Source organism: Opisthocomus hoazin, chromosome 4 (genome assembly GCF_030867145.1).
Source record: "Opisthocomus hoazin isolate bOpiHoa1 chromosome 4, bOpiHoa1.hap1, whole genome shotgun sequence".
In the NCBI taxonomy this organism is placed as follows: domain Eukaryota; kingdom Metazoa; phylum Chordata; class Aves; order Opisthocomiformes; family Opisthocomidae; genus Opisthocomus; species Opisthocomus hoazin.
Window position 1 is genome coordinate 84,807,075 of NC_134417.1, and position 15,925 is coordinate 84,822,999.

At 43.9% G+C, this 15,925-nt stretch overlaps 1 protein-coding gene across 1 annotated transcript in view; it reads left to right on the forward strand.

Annotated features, from left to right (window-relative positions):
• LMBR1 (limb development membrane protein 1) overlaps positions 1 to 9,293 on the forward strand; it is a 72,903-nt gene extending 63,610 nt beyond the window's left edge. The window contains exons 16-17 of the mRNA XM_075419766.1: positions 3,106 to 3,267; positions 5,958 to 9,293. Of these exons, the coding sequence (XP_075275881.1) occupies positions 3,106 to 3,267; positions 5,958 to 6,040 (245 nt within the window). The 3' untranslated portion in view covers positions 6,041 to 9,293. The remainder of the gene's footprint in view (positions 1 to 3,105; positions 3,268 to 5,957) is intronic.
• The last annotated feature ends 6,632 nt before the right edge of the window (positions 9,294 to 15,925 follow it).

Genomic DNA, 15,925 nt, shown 5'->3' on the forward strand with positions numbered 1-15,925 from the left:
GTATTGTGTCCCCTAAGCTACTGCATTCATCATTTGTTTAAAAAAAATTAAAATAATTGTTAATGGTCTATGAGATTAACAGTTCATAATAAACGGATTTTGTGGAACTAAGTATACGTGCTGGGTGCATTGTTGTCTCATAGGAAACAGATTAATGGTAAAACTCACTTTAAAAAAAAAAAAAAAAAGACGACTAACACATGAAATTCCTGAATAGTTTGCCATAGAGATAAATAAAAGAAGAAAAAAGATGGAACAATTAACACACAGCTAACAAACGCGGAGTCACAGCTGTCCAAACAGGATTAATAGAGTGTGTTAGGGTACAGTGAGTCATGTGGTGCTTTGCAAAAATATCAACATGTGTTGCACTACTTGCTACTGCCCTGTGGCACTGAACAGATGAAAAGAAAGAAATATGTTAAGCAGGTTCAGAGTCTTTTCACTTTATTAAAAAAGTGAGTTTCTAAACTATACAGAAGACGCTAGACTTTATCATTGTACAGAGTTAAAAAAGCACAGTTATCTAATACGTGTACTGACCCTTTTCAAGTTTTAAAAATGGAAATACAAGAGTTTTTTTGTGTTTTGTAGCATTCTCGTTAAATATGTAGGTGGTGGATGTCTCTAATCTGTTGTTCTTTTAGAAGTCCAGGAAAGTTTTTAATAAAAAAAGTTATTTTACTAAAATAAGTTAACTCATCTTTTGCAGAAGTTTTCAGCCCTTTAGTGGTCCTTCTTGAGCAGTTTCCCACCAGCACCATATTGCTAACCACTGTGAAACAAACTGGGAAAAGATCCTGTAATAACCAGGAATATAGAAACCAGGAATTTCAAACAAAATTGAATTTTCTAATACAGAAGAGTATTCCTAGATTTCTTCTCTTGATTATTATAGTTGAGTAAATAGTGATTTAAAACTTACTTGTATGTACAGTCTAAACCCAGGGGTTTTTGTTCTTGTTTTTTTTTTTTTTAAGCCTGAACAATTCTTTAATATTTTCTTTGGTAAATTGTAACCAACTTTATTGGGTACATATTTGTGTCCACTAGAGGTGTAGCTTTCTGCTCGCTTGCTGAGTGGTCTTTCACTTTGCAGCCTTGGGAATTTTTTTCTGTGGGCTGAACAGACACTGCTGTAAGACAGACAGCAAAAGCTTTTCAACCCTTCTCCCCCACAAACTTACCAAATGGTACTGTGTCACATTTTTTACTTCTGATGAGCAGTGACTTTTTTTATTCATAAGAGGAAAATGAATATAACTTGTGGACAATATTTTCCCTGCCTGTTCTAACAGATGTGTCGGGCATCACTTTTGTTAGTCCTGATCCCGCTGTTCCATTGCTAGCTATTCTTTGGAACTCCTTTGTGTCAAGGAATATTTCTGCTTTCCCAGAGAACTCTTTCCTCAGTGCTCTACCTGTTGTGTTTCTTTTCCTTTAAGGATCTGGAAGCCTGTGCGTTCAAACTTGACTTTCTCAATTTTCGTCTAGCTCCGCAGTCTGACTGAGACACTCTGCTTCTTTGAAAATATTCCTAAGGACACTGTCTGTTTGGCTTCAAGCGTGCAAGCAGCTCCGTGTTTATTATCCTTCATCTGCTTACCGGTTGATTCAGCCAGCCAGTTTCTTCTTCTTCTGCTAAGACCTTCTGTGCTTTTTTGATATTTCTCCGTGCCTCTCTTGCTATTTTGATCAGCTTCAGTCTTTTTGTTTTTTTTTTCTTCTTCTTTCACCCTTTGAAAATTCTCTTTCTTTTCGTTGTCTTCATTTGGGCATGTTTTTCATAGATACTAAATTTGCTTCCCCTATTTTTTTTAATTGAATTGACTGATGCTGAGTACAAGAGGCGTGCATACCTTTTAACATTGTGATAGCTGGCTGCCAGTCTTGGGTATCAAGGTACAATGAGATTCGGGAGTGCCAGGTTGACCCTTGAAGGGAAGGTAACTGACCCTTAGTTCTGTCTCTCTCCATTTATTATCACTGCTGAAGTCATAGTTCTTAAAAGCCCCCAAACCCTTTTAGAATAAGAGGACAGAGAACTCGCTTCCAGGAGCTTCAGAGCTATGGTTATTTTCCAATTGCCTAGTTTTCTGCTGCCATTTTGGGTCTGGGGGGAAGTAAGCTTCCTTCCTTCGCACTGCTGGTCTTGGCTGTGAGAACGCACATCACTGCGACGGCGTCTGTGTCGGCAGTTGGTTTGGGAATGTAACGGCTCATCAGTCCTAGAGGACCGTTACTTGGGTGTCATCTCGATATTCCGCCCTTTATTCATTGCGGTCCTTGAGGCAGACCTGGCCAAGGAACAGCCTGCGGTTCTTCCTGGTCTGCCTCCTGGGACGGACCCTGTAGCGTGCAGACACTTCTACTTGTCGGAAGAATGTTGCTGACTTAGCTTTAGTGATTGAGTAGCCTTTGATGGGCACAAAGCCCAAGCGGCAGCGTCACGGGGTCCGCTGCGAAGATGACCTGTCAGCACTGTCAGTCAGTCAAACTCTCTTCCTTCTGTGCGAACGCTTGCTGGCTGTAGTGCTGGGTCGGATGTGGGGAAAAACTGCAGCTGGAAAAGTGTTGTAAACTTTGGTTTCAAAAGCAGCGGCTCTGAAAAAGCGCTTAAAAGGCTGAGTGTTTACTACAAGATGTTGTGGCTCTCGTGGAAAGGCTTTTTGCTGTCTGTATTGTTTTAATAAGAAAGCCCACGGTGTGTTCCATCATTTCTTGGAATAGTTAAGGATTTCGTAGAAACTGAGATTTCAAGCAGTGCTCATACCAATACTGATTTTTTTTCCTAGTTGTATTTATTGAAATTATAAAAGCAGCATTCTTATCTAGAAAAGACAATTTGCTTCAGCTCACATTATTGAAGCATTTTACTAGGTAACTTAAACATTTTGATTGATCAGTGTGTCTTACAGTTTTATAGTGGTCAATGAAATGGCAACTGACCTTGAGAACATTGTCTTACGTATTTAGCAATATGTCCTAGAGTGTGTTGTCTGAAAGAATTTTGCTTCCATATGTAAAAAGTAATAGAATGAAATTTTTGTTTCTTAAAAAATGTAATCGAGATTTTGATGTAAATCTTAAATGCGATTTTAACAGGAATCACCAGATTCGATCTGCTTGGAGATTTCGGAAGGTTTAACTGGCTGGGAAACTTCTACATTGTCTTATCTTACAACTTGCTCTTTGCTATTGTGACAACGTTGTGTCTGGTCAGAAAGTTCACTTCCGCTGTGCGAGAAGAGCTCCTGAAGGCATTAGGTAATACAGCACTGAAAATTTAGTTTGTGCTTGAATGTTTCCTTTGTCTCCAGCATTAATACCCTGATGTGCTACTGTTAAAGTTCTGTTACAACTCGGAGACCCTTTTATTGGTGGAAGTTTCTATAAGTTAAGGTGAGAATTCGTGGATTTGTGTTCTTCTTTTTTGAAGAGTTAAGAGCCAAGGTACAATATTGATCATAGTGATACGTCCTTGCACTTACTGATTTGCGGCTAGGTTTTCGGCCTTTCCAGAGCACAGAGACATTCTCAGTGCTACAGAGCAATTATTCCAAAATAAAACTTCAACTTGTGTGTGGGTTGGCTTTTTCCTCTTTTTGTTTAAAGCAACTTGGTAATTTGCTCAAAATAGTTTAGTAGAAGTCTTAGCTGCTTTGTTGTGATGCTTTTTTTTGAGCACCACATGTTCAGAAGATTTTTGTACAGAATATACAGAATCTTAGTAACTCGCTGTGTAAAACCTTTACTTTATATCAGCAAAATTTTGATCGAATTGTGCATTCATGTTTCTTGGCCATAGAAGAAAGGCATGAAACGTATTTGATACTAAGAGGATCAAATGTACATATTTAGTAATTGTGTTGTTACTACATCTTATCTTTAGTAATTAATGAAGCTCTTCCTCTTTAGAACCATGGAGCAGTATTTGCTTAAATTGAGAGAACTGATGGTGAAACTTCAGGGTTGATTTATAACTGCGGGTTCAGTTTGGAGGGTCTCAAAGGTACTTACACTGGTTCTCACTGGTTACTGCTTTCCAGAGCTGTGACCCTGGTGAACAAAATCCAAACCTTTCCTGGTGGCAATTGAGTTAAAATTGGACCTGCCAGATGGGGAAATGGGAAACAACTGATAGTGCAGGAGTAAAACGAGTCATTCTGTGATTTTGTGTTGAGTTTTGAAGCTCCAGGGGAACAGATCAGTGGGCCAGGCTGTGTAAATCTGTCCATTGATTTTTATACTGAAAGTATCTTCAGAGAAGTTCCATTGTTGATTGAGACAGATATATGATGCGAGTATGATGTATTTGACATTATCCCTCAGCTTTTAGTTAGGGTCACTTTATGAGAAGGCCTTAATTTGTCTCTTTCGGTTGACCTTTTTGCGTAAGCCTGTTCTTTTTGTGCAACTGTTTTGCCTGTAAAGGGATTACTTTGTATAATGCAGTGGGTGTTGCAGAGCTCTGAAGGAAATAAATTAACAAACATCTGTCAGCATGGGCTTATAGCAATAAGTCTGGTAAAACTTTAAAGTTTCTGTCTTAAAGCAAATGATGCAAAAGATTTATCTTCATAATTCATGGCACTTTACTGTATTAAACATACAGTGTTTGATAAAAAAACTATGTATGTTGAAAGCAGATCAACAAACTTCAAAATGCAAGGCATAGTAGGATAATGGTCACTGGATGGCATCATTCTAGTGGATTTCCTAGGGATTTTTTTGGCCTCTCGCTATCACATATTGTGTGATTTTTGCGTAACTGTTGTGATCAAAATGGAGAAACAAAGTAATTGGTAAAAGGTTTGCATTTGACGCAAGCAGGGAGTTATAAATCCTGAAGAGCGCAGGTTCCTGACACAAACTGTGTTTCCTTTCAACGCTACGCAGAACAGACAGTGTCTGTTAAAAATTGTCACGTGGAATTCAAAGAATGAGAACCAGAATTTGTGTGCCCCTTGCTCCCCCATGCTGAAAACTGCGACACTGTGGAGTAGAAGTTGGTAGAGCATCATAGCTAATTAGTGGGAGGTAAAGTCCTGCTGCAGGCCTGTGGCCGAAAAGCCATGTAATATTGGGACTTACAGATAATACAGTATTGAGTAGACTGTGGGTTTTTTAGTAGTGCGGGCAATTTTGGAATTCCCATGATGGAAAAAACTTCCCTTGGTACGCCATGGCACTTCAGTAAAAGGCTCAATACCGTCTGCACTAAATGAACAAGAAGCTCCTTCTGTTCTTGATACTTAATTTTAGAGACTTGATAGGAGGCTTCAGAGAGAAACGTAGCAAGTAAGGAAGGACTGACATCATGCCTCTTGTGAAGAAAATATAGTTAAATTTACCATCTTTCTCCACACCCCCCCCCCCCACCGCCCCAAAAGAGCAGTTTAACTACTTGCCTGAGGCAGGATGGGAGACTTCAATTAGTACTTGTAGTAGAGAACTACGCCATAAGAACAAATGGCTGGAAATGGAGATAAACAAATTAGTAATAACATAGGTCTAAATATTACTAGACATGTAAACAGCTCAGAGATGTGATGGGGTCATCACCAATGATCTTAAGATCAGCAATGGATGCTTTTCAGAAAGATGCTATACTTGAAACATTTAGGTAATTGTTTTGGTCTTTGTAGGTTGACAGAGTGAAGAATTGCACATCTTTCTCGGTTCTTAACATCTAAGTCTGTGATTTAAGCACTGTGAAGTTTGGCTTCTCTTGCTTCCAGGCTTGTCCGTTGTGGTGGACTTCTCTCACTTAAACACCACTGAGGGAATTGCCCAGAAATAATTCTCACCTGAGCTCGAATGTCAGTGCTGGCCTGCAGCAAGTGCAAAGTCCTTCATCGCAAAGTAGAATTTCCTTTGTCTGTGTCCTATTGAATACCTGCATGCACGAAACGTGGGAGAATCTCAGTTTTAACTTAGTGCGTAATGTTTTGCAGGCTTAGATAAACTTCACCTGTCAAACAATCCAAGAGACTCGGAGACAAAGCCGTCTGCAAATGGGCATCAGAAAACACTGTGATCGACAATCACCTGCAATCAACAGGGCTGAAAACACCAACCTCGCGGCATTCCTGTCATCTCATCAGCATTTTAATATTGACTTTATTTGTTGATAATTTGGGTCCAGCCTTGTCTCATTTTTGATGCTGTGTGCTTCTGAGGAAGTTAGGTATAGCAGATTCTTCTCTTGCCAGTGAACTTTTGGTCTGCTTGTTTATTTCCCAGTGGGTTGATGCAGGAGGTGCCTTGAGGACTGGAAGTGGAAGAGAGTAACGTACTCCTCTTGATTTGCTGACAGTCTCACACCTTTAGATACGATCCTGCTGCCGTTTGAATGCACAGTGCCTCCTGTGTTACACAGACCCAGCTATACAGAATAACTCTGGGGGTTGGTTTAAAAAAAAAAAAAAAAAAAGAAAAAAAGATACACTTGAATCCCAGTGTGCCCCTTACTGGAAATGTAAACTACCTGGAGACGGTGTCCTTGACAGCAGGTGAACAGGCTGTTTGTAGTCTAATGTCACAAAGCTTGCTTGGAAGGCCAGCGTTTTCAGCGTTCTGTTCGCAGCTGTAAATGTCAGGTTGCTTTGCTGGTAGCCGGACAACATCTTACCGAACAGAGTGAAGTAGGAGATGAAGATGAACTTCGGTGTTCAATCTGAGCCTGGTATGCTTTGTGAAAAGCTGTGTAGACCCAGTTCTTACAGTTGTGTAAGCCGTGGTGCTGTGGGGGTCGCTCACCCTAGCGAGTACATCCCTGTAAGTCTGTATGAACTACTGTGTGTAAGCTGTACGTGTAATCAATGCAAGTAGCACAGGCCTGGGAGGCTGCAGCTGCAGTTTTTTTACTGTCTTCTTTAGTTTGAAGTAAATTATTTCTCTGATTTTATAGCATAATTACCAGGATTTCTGTTCAGTGGCATAATCCAGTGTCTTTCAGTAGCCTGTTTTTAATGTACACATGAACATGTATATAGGCCTTTATGTGTAGATATGGTAAATTAAATTCAGAGCTTACAGAGGTGCCGTAGGTGGCTTGGTAAGTACAACTTGTGTGTTCAGTCTCAGTAGTACGAATTTCGGCGGTGTTACAGTTTAACTGCTCAGAGGCCTTAGATTCAGGATCGCATCGGTGGGTGGTAATGACCTTCTTCTGAGCATTGCTGCAGCCTTAGGAATCCTTGAAGCAGTTTATAGCAAAGAAAACACCCCTCTGACAAAACCCCAAGTGTTTAGGATCTGGTTGCACTTTTGTCCTCCGCTGCCACAGGTAATCTTTGAGCAGATGGGAGCGGGGACGCCTTCAGTGCGTGCCCATTCCGTAGCGAGTCGGATAACATTCCTGTTGATTTCCCATTTCTGTAGAACAAGTGTGTCTGTCGGTAGTTGGAGGTCTTGCTGGTGATCAGTTGGTGACAACCAGCTCTCCAGTGTGGTTCTGAAAGAAGACAGACCCTGTGTCAGAAGCTCTTTGGCTGTTCTCCCGGGTGACTGCCCTGGGCTGTAGACCTCACTGTTCTCTGTGTGAATGGGAGCTTCCCCCCCCCCCCCCCCCCCCCCGGAGTGCTTCAAAAACCCAGCTCCAGTATACACAAGGATTTCTCCGTTGGCTTTTTTCTTTACAGGCTACCTTTTGTGACTTGAACTGGGGCATAATGTAGATACTAGTGTAGTAAATACCATGCTAGAGAGTTACTTTTTTTTGGTGTGATTAATATAAATTTAAGGCTTATTAAACTGACTATTGATGTGTTGTACTGAGTCTTGGAAGACTTAAGTAAAATTGCTCAATTTCATTACGCAAAGCATCTTTTCTGTTGTTTAATGCTGATGTTTTAGTGAGAAATCTTTACCTGAGTCAAAGTTCTGCAACCAAGAACAGGGAGTTGTAATTAAAAGTTGTTTTAAAATGCGTTTACACTTAAAATATTGAGAGATTTATTATTAGGGGCATCATTCAGGTATTCTCGAAGCTGGTAACCCTATGTATTAGCATTATAGTTAAAAATAACTGAAATGTATCCACTTGTTCATGCAAGTGATTGTGCGACCAAAATTGTCCTCGTGTCATAATGGGGCTGGTGAATTATGGTGTGTGAGGCTAGTTAGCTTTATTAAACTATTTCTATTACAACTTTTAAGACAGTTATTTAAATACACTCTGTGAAACTGAGGAAATGAATTTAAGGAATAAAGCTAGGGAGTGTGAACCAGCGTAGGTTTCGCTCTCCATGCTTTTGGAGAGATGGTTGTTCTGGCCTCGGTGACCCGAGAACATAGAGAAAGATGGGATTATAGCGTGTGTGGGGTTTCTGAAAGTGAGTTGGGCAACTGCTTACCTTGAGCAGAGGCAGTTCCTGCTGATAAGCACACAAGTTTCAGGTGAGGCTTTTAAAACTCTCTTTCAAAACAAATGTTACAGCCTTGCTTGTTCCCCCTCTCCCCGTTCTGTGGGATTCTGCAGCCGGAGGGGGGTGGGTTACGGTTGCGCTGGCGAGGACTTTACACTGGAGTACGGAGGGTGGTGAAGGTGCTGCTGTGTGGCTTCCAGGGTGGACGAGAAGTTCAGAACTACCCTGTGCAGCTACTGACAGTGTTTGGTTTGGAAATCAGCTGTTCATGTTGTGACACTGTCCACATTCAAACACGCCTTTGGCCTTGAAAGTGACACGCTACTGCAGAACTTCTTTATGGATGCAGTGCTGCAGATACCCGACGTGCAAGATGCAGGTCACTATGTACTTTTCACAGAAGCATGTGGTCACGTAAATACAAGCAACTGGTAATTCATTAATGGATATTGACAATACATTCCTAGTATTTTGACTCATGTAGAGTCAGGTGGTCTGTACCTTCAAGGTATATACAGCTGGTCTTAGTAACATTAACATCTGCCTCACTTCTTACGAGGCAAAAAGCACATAAATGCTTCCATCTTCAACTAGATACCACAGAAGACCAAAAAAGTAGATGTAGACTCAGTGTTTTAAGTTAGCCATTTCCTGGCTTTATTCTGTGTGGGTAGCACAATGTTATATGCAGTGGCAGAACTGTAATGTTGTGGGATTTCGAAGCGTAAAGCACACATAGTTATCACTTTAAGCTGAAAAATAATCGTGTTGGTTACTGTACAAGCAACAGTTTTTGCGTTCATAGGAAGCTTTGTTTACTGTCTGTAATGTGATGTGTTTATCTTTGGCCCTGCTCCTCCCATACCTTTGACCCTGTTGACTGTTTCAGTGTCATAGATATTAAAGGATTTGTCAAGTTGTTTTCCTTGTCCGGTTCCAAAGTGCCCCTCGGGTACCATGGTGGCCCGGCGGTGAGCGGCTGCCGAGGTGACGCCTTCTCCGGTGAGTCACTGGGAGCGACGAGTGCGGAGGGGCCGCAGCCCGTGTCTGCCTGTCCCACAGGGCTCTCCTGCTTGCCCAGACGTCTCTGCAGCAGCTGATGCTATGTTGGGTGCTCATGGGTGCCCACTGCTGCGTTGTAAAGACAAGATGGGCCTTTTTAAAAAGAATGGGCAATCTAAAATAGAAAGGAATAAGGCAGAAACAAAGAGCAATTGGCTGCTTCACGCCTGTGACTTCCCTTGAGTTTTGTGAGAACGGTCCAGGCTGTTTTCCTTTCTTTTACTCCCCTTCCAGAAGTGTGATGGGCAGCGGTCGTGTACATACAGTGGCTGAGCCTTACGCTTAGTAAGCTTAGATTTAAGCAGCATCTACATTTGCGAAATACCAAATACAGGAAGACAGCTAAATCCCGTTGTTTTGCATACACTCTGCTTTTTAACATAGCAGTTTGTCAAATCTAGGGGAAGTCATTGAAACAGGGACACTTAGTACACTAAGGTCATTTTAATAGCCTCTTTAAAGAAATGTCCTGAGCTTTGCTTAAAAAAAGGGTTGCTGTGAACCTTTAAATGCTTTAAGGAAGTAAGTTCACCTACCCCTAGTGTTTGTATTTTTGTTGGTATTCTAGTGCTGACTTGAGACAGTATTGCATACGCTGACTTACCTCCCTAACCCGTATGTGTCGAGCTGAAATCTTCAGCTCCTGAATATTGAACTCGCTGTTGGTGAACTGGCAAGTTCTTTCAGTCGCATTAATGCCACTTCAGCTTCACAGAAATGTGGCTCTTGAATTCTCCCTGCTCAGGGAGAGCCATCACCCAGCTGGCGAGAACCTCTGCCACCTCCTCCTCCCTTGCCCAGTGCACTGGCCCGAGGGGAGCAGGCTCTGAGCTGTTGTGGGAAGCCCTGATGCTCTTGTTCTGCCCAGGGTGCGAGGAGATCCGGTGGTGTGTCCGGCTGCCACGTGCAGTTCTGCCTGCTGGGCTGGGTTACGTCTGGTGGGGAGCGCAGGCTCTCAGCTGCCGGAGGAAGGCTGTGTGTGGCCCTGCGCTGCAGCTTTTCACTTTCAGCTCTGATGTGTCGGCGCTAAGAAGCCAGCTGGGGTTTTCTGGTTGTACGGCTCTGTGCAGGCCGTTCCGTGTCTGAGGGCTTGCTGCTGTCGCAGGAGTGCTGCCTGGTTCTGAACAGAGCCGTGTCCCCCCGGAGCGTGGCCAGAGAGCATCTCCTGTGAGCTTCGTTTTAACAGTTAAAGCCTGACGGTAGTGGTCAGAATCGGAGGCAGGAGAACACATCCTGTGGGGAATTAACACCAAGTGTCACTTCCAGAACCCCCACTGTGCCCAGTAGCCAGGGAGGAGCTGGGGGGCGAATGGTGTGGAGCTCGCCTCTGCAGACAGTCTGTTCTCCATCCTTTTTCTAGTCGATCTCTAAAAGTCCGTATTGCTAAAAATATACTGAAAATCCTTAAATTCGTGAAAATCATGGGCTGATGAAACTTTTTTCCTGAATCTGGCCGTAATTCTTGAAGACATCTGACATCTTGGCTTGCTTTGATTTTTTTATGTTTTCAAGTCATTCACTAGCTTATCTGGGGGCAGTGATGTTCAGAACAGATACTCTGCTTCATGTAGACAAAACGTGAAGCAACAGAACAAGAAGAATCTAAATAGATGTGATGTGTGATCTGTAAGACTTCGTACCAGAAGGAAACCTAAATGGGAAGGTTTTTTTGAAATGTTCCCCAGCTGAAGCACCTCAAGCTCCCTTTCAAAGAGAGAGAAGAAACACGTGTCCATAGTATATGAAAGTTAATTTTATATTCTCCAAATATGCCAGTAATTCACTCACACTGAAAAGAACTTCAGAAATTCTTAAAATCTGTTTTGTGATTCACAGCACGACAGTATCCTTGACTTCAGATTTATAGAAGCTTGTGAACTTTTGAAGATAGCTCTGTCTTGGCAACAGAAAACCTGAGGAGCTTGCTAGTTCTGCATTAATTACCATATTTTTCTAAGTAACTTTTTCAGTTTCATTTATTGCTCATATTTTTTTTTATATACCTAGCATTAAATGTCTTAACAAATATAGAAGGTGACTCCAAACAGCCAAAGAGATAGTGTCAGAAATATCCTGGGAATGCTGATAATCCTGACATAGCTAATTCCAAGCTCTTTAAAAGCTGCATCTGTGTGAAGGCCTCACATAAACGTAGAAATTGGGAAATCCCAGTTCTTAAAGGCTTTAGGTATCCGACTACTCGTTTGTTCCTACATGCACCGTTTGGGATACTCATTCTGAATTGTTTCTAAATGTTTGTTGTGTATTAACCTCAAGTGTTGCTGTTGCTTCTCCCCCGTGACATCAGGTTTTATAGTCGGCGTCACCAGATGAAGCTCGTTGTTTGAACAGTGCTTGATTTTTGCATTCCTCGTATGTTCAGTGTTCCATAGGTACCGGCTATTGAAGCGTCAGGGCACTTGCTTCAATTTTAATATCTCTTTTCCCTCATAGTCTACACAGAGATGTTCCCAGTTAGAAACATTCCTTCATCATGAAAGTGTTAGTTTCTATTAATTTGTCTGTGCTTGATCTGGTCTTTACCACTAGATTCCCTTAAAACAATCCTGTCATTAGAGTGAGTCCTCTAACAAATTACCGAGAGCTCACGTAAGGTTTGAGTTGGGCGTGAGATGCGAACGGTTCAGTCAGCACCTATCTACGTGCCTTCAACTTCCCATAGTGAGGCAGCCGCCCCACTTCTCCGTGCAGCCGGCAGGAGACCCTCCGCAGAAGCTGCCAGACCGCCCGCTCCTCTGCGCTGTCCTGTGATGTGAGACTGCAGCTCGCGCAGCGCCTCGCTGCCTGCCTTGGCCGGAGATGGGCATGCGTCGTGTCTGCGGTGTGTCACTCCCGTGTTTTGGTCGGAGTCACGCTGCGTGGTGCGGAGGGGAGGCTCTCCATGGGTCTTTTCTGTACCTGCTCTGTTTCGTGTGTATGAGCAGGTCTTGGGCCTCCTCTCCCCGTGTCAAATGGTCACGCAGAAAAGTGGCGTGATGGTGGTGCCTGTGTTGTGAATACGATGGATCTGTTTAAATGCTGAAGGAGAAAATTCACTGGTGCGTGGTTTCTGTTTTCCCCCAGCCAGAAGCTTTCCCATGCTGGGCCAAAATTAGATTCACAAAATCTGTGCAGGTAACTTTCTCCTCCCTGGCTTTATGTAGCAAAACAAAGTGGAGCTACTTCTCATTTTTTTTTTCAAGGTAGGTTTCAAAGTATTTTTGTCGTCTTTAGCCTGACTCCTGCTATTTTAATACAAAGGGATAGAAAATGAAGATACATTTGGGTCATGGATTTGAAATCCCAAAGTGTATGTGAAACAGACAATACAGCTAGACTTCCTGTGCTTGCTTGTGGGGTCTGGAACCCAGCCCTGCGCTACCAAAATGGAAAGCGTGTATTGCTCTCGTCTCCGTGAAGCTTCGTCTGTAAACTCGCATTGAGGAGACCGAGCATGTTCCTGTCTCACCACTCGGGATCAGCTTCACGTGGGCGTGGGTGACGCAACCGTAAAAATCCAGTTCAGAACTAGTGCTTCTGCAGCTGCGGGCACTGCTGGCGCCGCAGCAATGGCAGCAGGCGCCTTCTGCTGCGCACTTCCAGGGTTTGCACTGCAGTGTTGCTGGGTAGATTTCGGTTTACCAAAAAACCCCCAGACTGCGCCTGAGGCTGGGAGATGCAGAATGCAATCCGGGGTCCCCTCGCAGTCTGATCTGTGCTTCGGGCTTTGCAGACTCCGCAGTCCTGAGCAACTGGTGGCTCTGTCACATGGATGTGTCCTGGACCAAGGTAAAATACAGCTGAAACAGTATGCTTTTAGCATTACTGTCATCGGAACCATTTTCTGTGTGCACACCTTCTCCCCACCAGACCCCTCCCGGTTTGTTTTGGGTCATCCAGAATTATGTTCAGTAATGTTCTCACTTGTGGATATTGCACTGTTACAAAATGAGATGCAAGTTCTTGCCGCCTTAGCCAGGTTGAAGTTTTTGTGAAAAGCCGTGGTAGTGTGTTTTTTCCTTTGTTTGAAATGTTACACTGAATGTTTTGTAGATTTTTCTTTTTTACTGTGTTTTCAATAAAGTTGAAGTGTGATTCGTAGTGGGGTTCTGCTGCTTTTTTTTGTTTATTTTAAGCAATGAACACCCCCCCCCCCATCTCTGTGGCATTCTAAACTATCCTGTCAGTGGTTGGTGTGGTTGACGTTCCCCTCTCTCCTTCCTTTCCCCCAATTTAACGTGCTTTTCAGATTCTCAGATGGTCAAGATTTTATCATACCTGAGTTATGATACATGGTGGAGGTTCCTGTACATTCAGGGCATTACAGCCCTGCGTTTGATGGGAGCGTGATTATTGTGATCTGGGATGGCTTGGTGGGACATCAGGATGGTCTGTGGTGGCTTGGGGGGGTGAGCTTGGGTGGTCCTGGCAAGTGGAGTCTGTTTATAGAGGAGCATGCTGATTATGTGATGTATCGGTCATTTTCGATAGCTTCACAGCTTGACTGAAGTGCAATTTTTATATATTAAAAACCTGACCACTGTGTTTCCTACACTATTTGCAACTTAAACAGCCTCACACTGCCCATTTCCTGGGAGGTTTTAGGCCTCTTCTGAAGTTCAGGAACAGCGTGGCTGGAAGGGACCTGGAGATGTCTGATGGGTTCAGCTGCAGGGGATCAGACACTGCTCTGGGTGTTTCCCCAGCCCGGCAGGACGAGCTGCCGTGAGCTTTCTGTGCTGTCTCCCGGCAGCATATGCCAGCGTTCAGCTGACCAAGGCTTCCTAAACTTCAAATGGGGACATCGAGTGCACCCTCAGCAAGTTTGCAGATGACACCAAGCTGAGTGGTACGGTTGAGACACCAGAAGGACGGGATGCCATCCAGAGGGACCTGGACAAGCTGGAGAGGTGGGCCTGTGTGAACCTCATGAGGTTCAACAAGGCCAAGTGCAAGGTCCTACACCTGGGTCGGGGTAATCCCTGCTATCAATACAGGCTGGGGGATGAAAGGATCGAGAGCAGCCCTGCTGAGAGGGACTTGGGGTACTGATAGACGAAAGGCTGGACATGAGCTGGCAATGTGCGCTGGCAGCCCAGAGCGCCAACCATGTCCTGGGCTGCATCAAGAGAAGCGTGGCCAGCAGGTCGAGAGAGGTGATTCTGCCCCTCTACTCTGCTCTGGTGACACCTCACCTGGAGTACTGCGTTCAGCTCTGGAGCCCTCAGCACAAGGAGGACATGGAACTGTTGGAGCGGGTCCAAAGCGGGGCTACAAAAATGATCCGAGGGCTGGAGCACCTCTCCTATGAGGACAGGCTGAGAGAGTTGGGCTTGTTCAGCCTGGAGAAGAGAAGGCTGCGGGGAGACCTGATTGCAGCCTTTCAGTACTTAAAGGGAGCCTATAGGAAAGATGGGGACAATCTTTTTAGTAGAGACAGCGGTGACAGGATGAGGGGTAATGGTTTTAAACTAAAACAGGGTAGGTTTAGGCTGGATATAAGGAAGAAATTCTTTACAATGAGGGTGGTGAAGCACTGGAACGGGTTGTCCAGAGAGGTAGTGGAGGCCCCATCCCTGGAAACATTCAAGGCCAGGTTGGACAGGTCTCTGAGCAACCTGATCTAGTTAGCGGTGTCCCTGCTCGCTGCGGGGGGGTTGGACTAGATGACCTCTAGGGGTCCCTTCCGACCCAAAACTTTCTATGATTTCTATGCTGTAGGGCTTAGTTTGCTTCTCAAGCAACCGTAGTGAGACAAATCTTCGCTTGCACCGGCTTTCCCCACACCTGAAAGGTCACGTTTCCCTTTATCTTCCACGTAAGACGTGACCCCCAATTCCCTCAACCACTTTATCTGGCCTCTCAGCATCTTTAGCTGCCTGTGGAGACCCTCGTGTGCTTCTAGAAATGCAGCACTTGGAACTGCACACAGACACCTCCGCGCTTGAGCCCTCATGTGACATCATGGCGTCAGTGCTTTTGTGTTTGGGGGTTTTGTGGTGGTGGTGTTTTTTTGCTTTCCCAACAACATTCATACATCCTGAACTTGTGTTCTCCAGTACATTTCTGGATGTCTTTCTACAGCAAGTCTCTACATTGCTACGTATGTAAGATGCGAGTCATCTCATACATGGGTTATTCCTACACAAGTGTGTAATTTGCTTGGGTTTTGTGACCCTACATTTTCGGCTTCCTATGCAGGATGGTGTCCTGGCACAGAAATGAACTGAACTGCCTGGATGTGATTCTCTTGTTGGCAAATCCCATTTCAAACACCAAATCCCATTTCAAACACCAGTTCTTTTTAAGCAGTTTGTACCAGTGTTTTTCTGGGAAATGAAACTGCTGTCTGCCCTTCCCCAGGATTTCCTGCCCCCTCCCAGTTCTGATAGGTTTATCAACTCCTAGTCCTGTGGAGGGTCACACATTCTGCACACATTTGTAGAGACAACCACCTCTGAAAGCCCTGGAGACAGCAGTGTCAATCAGCA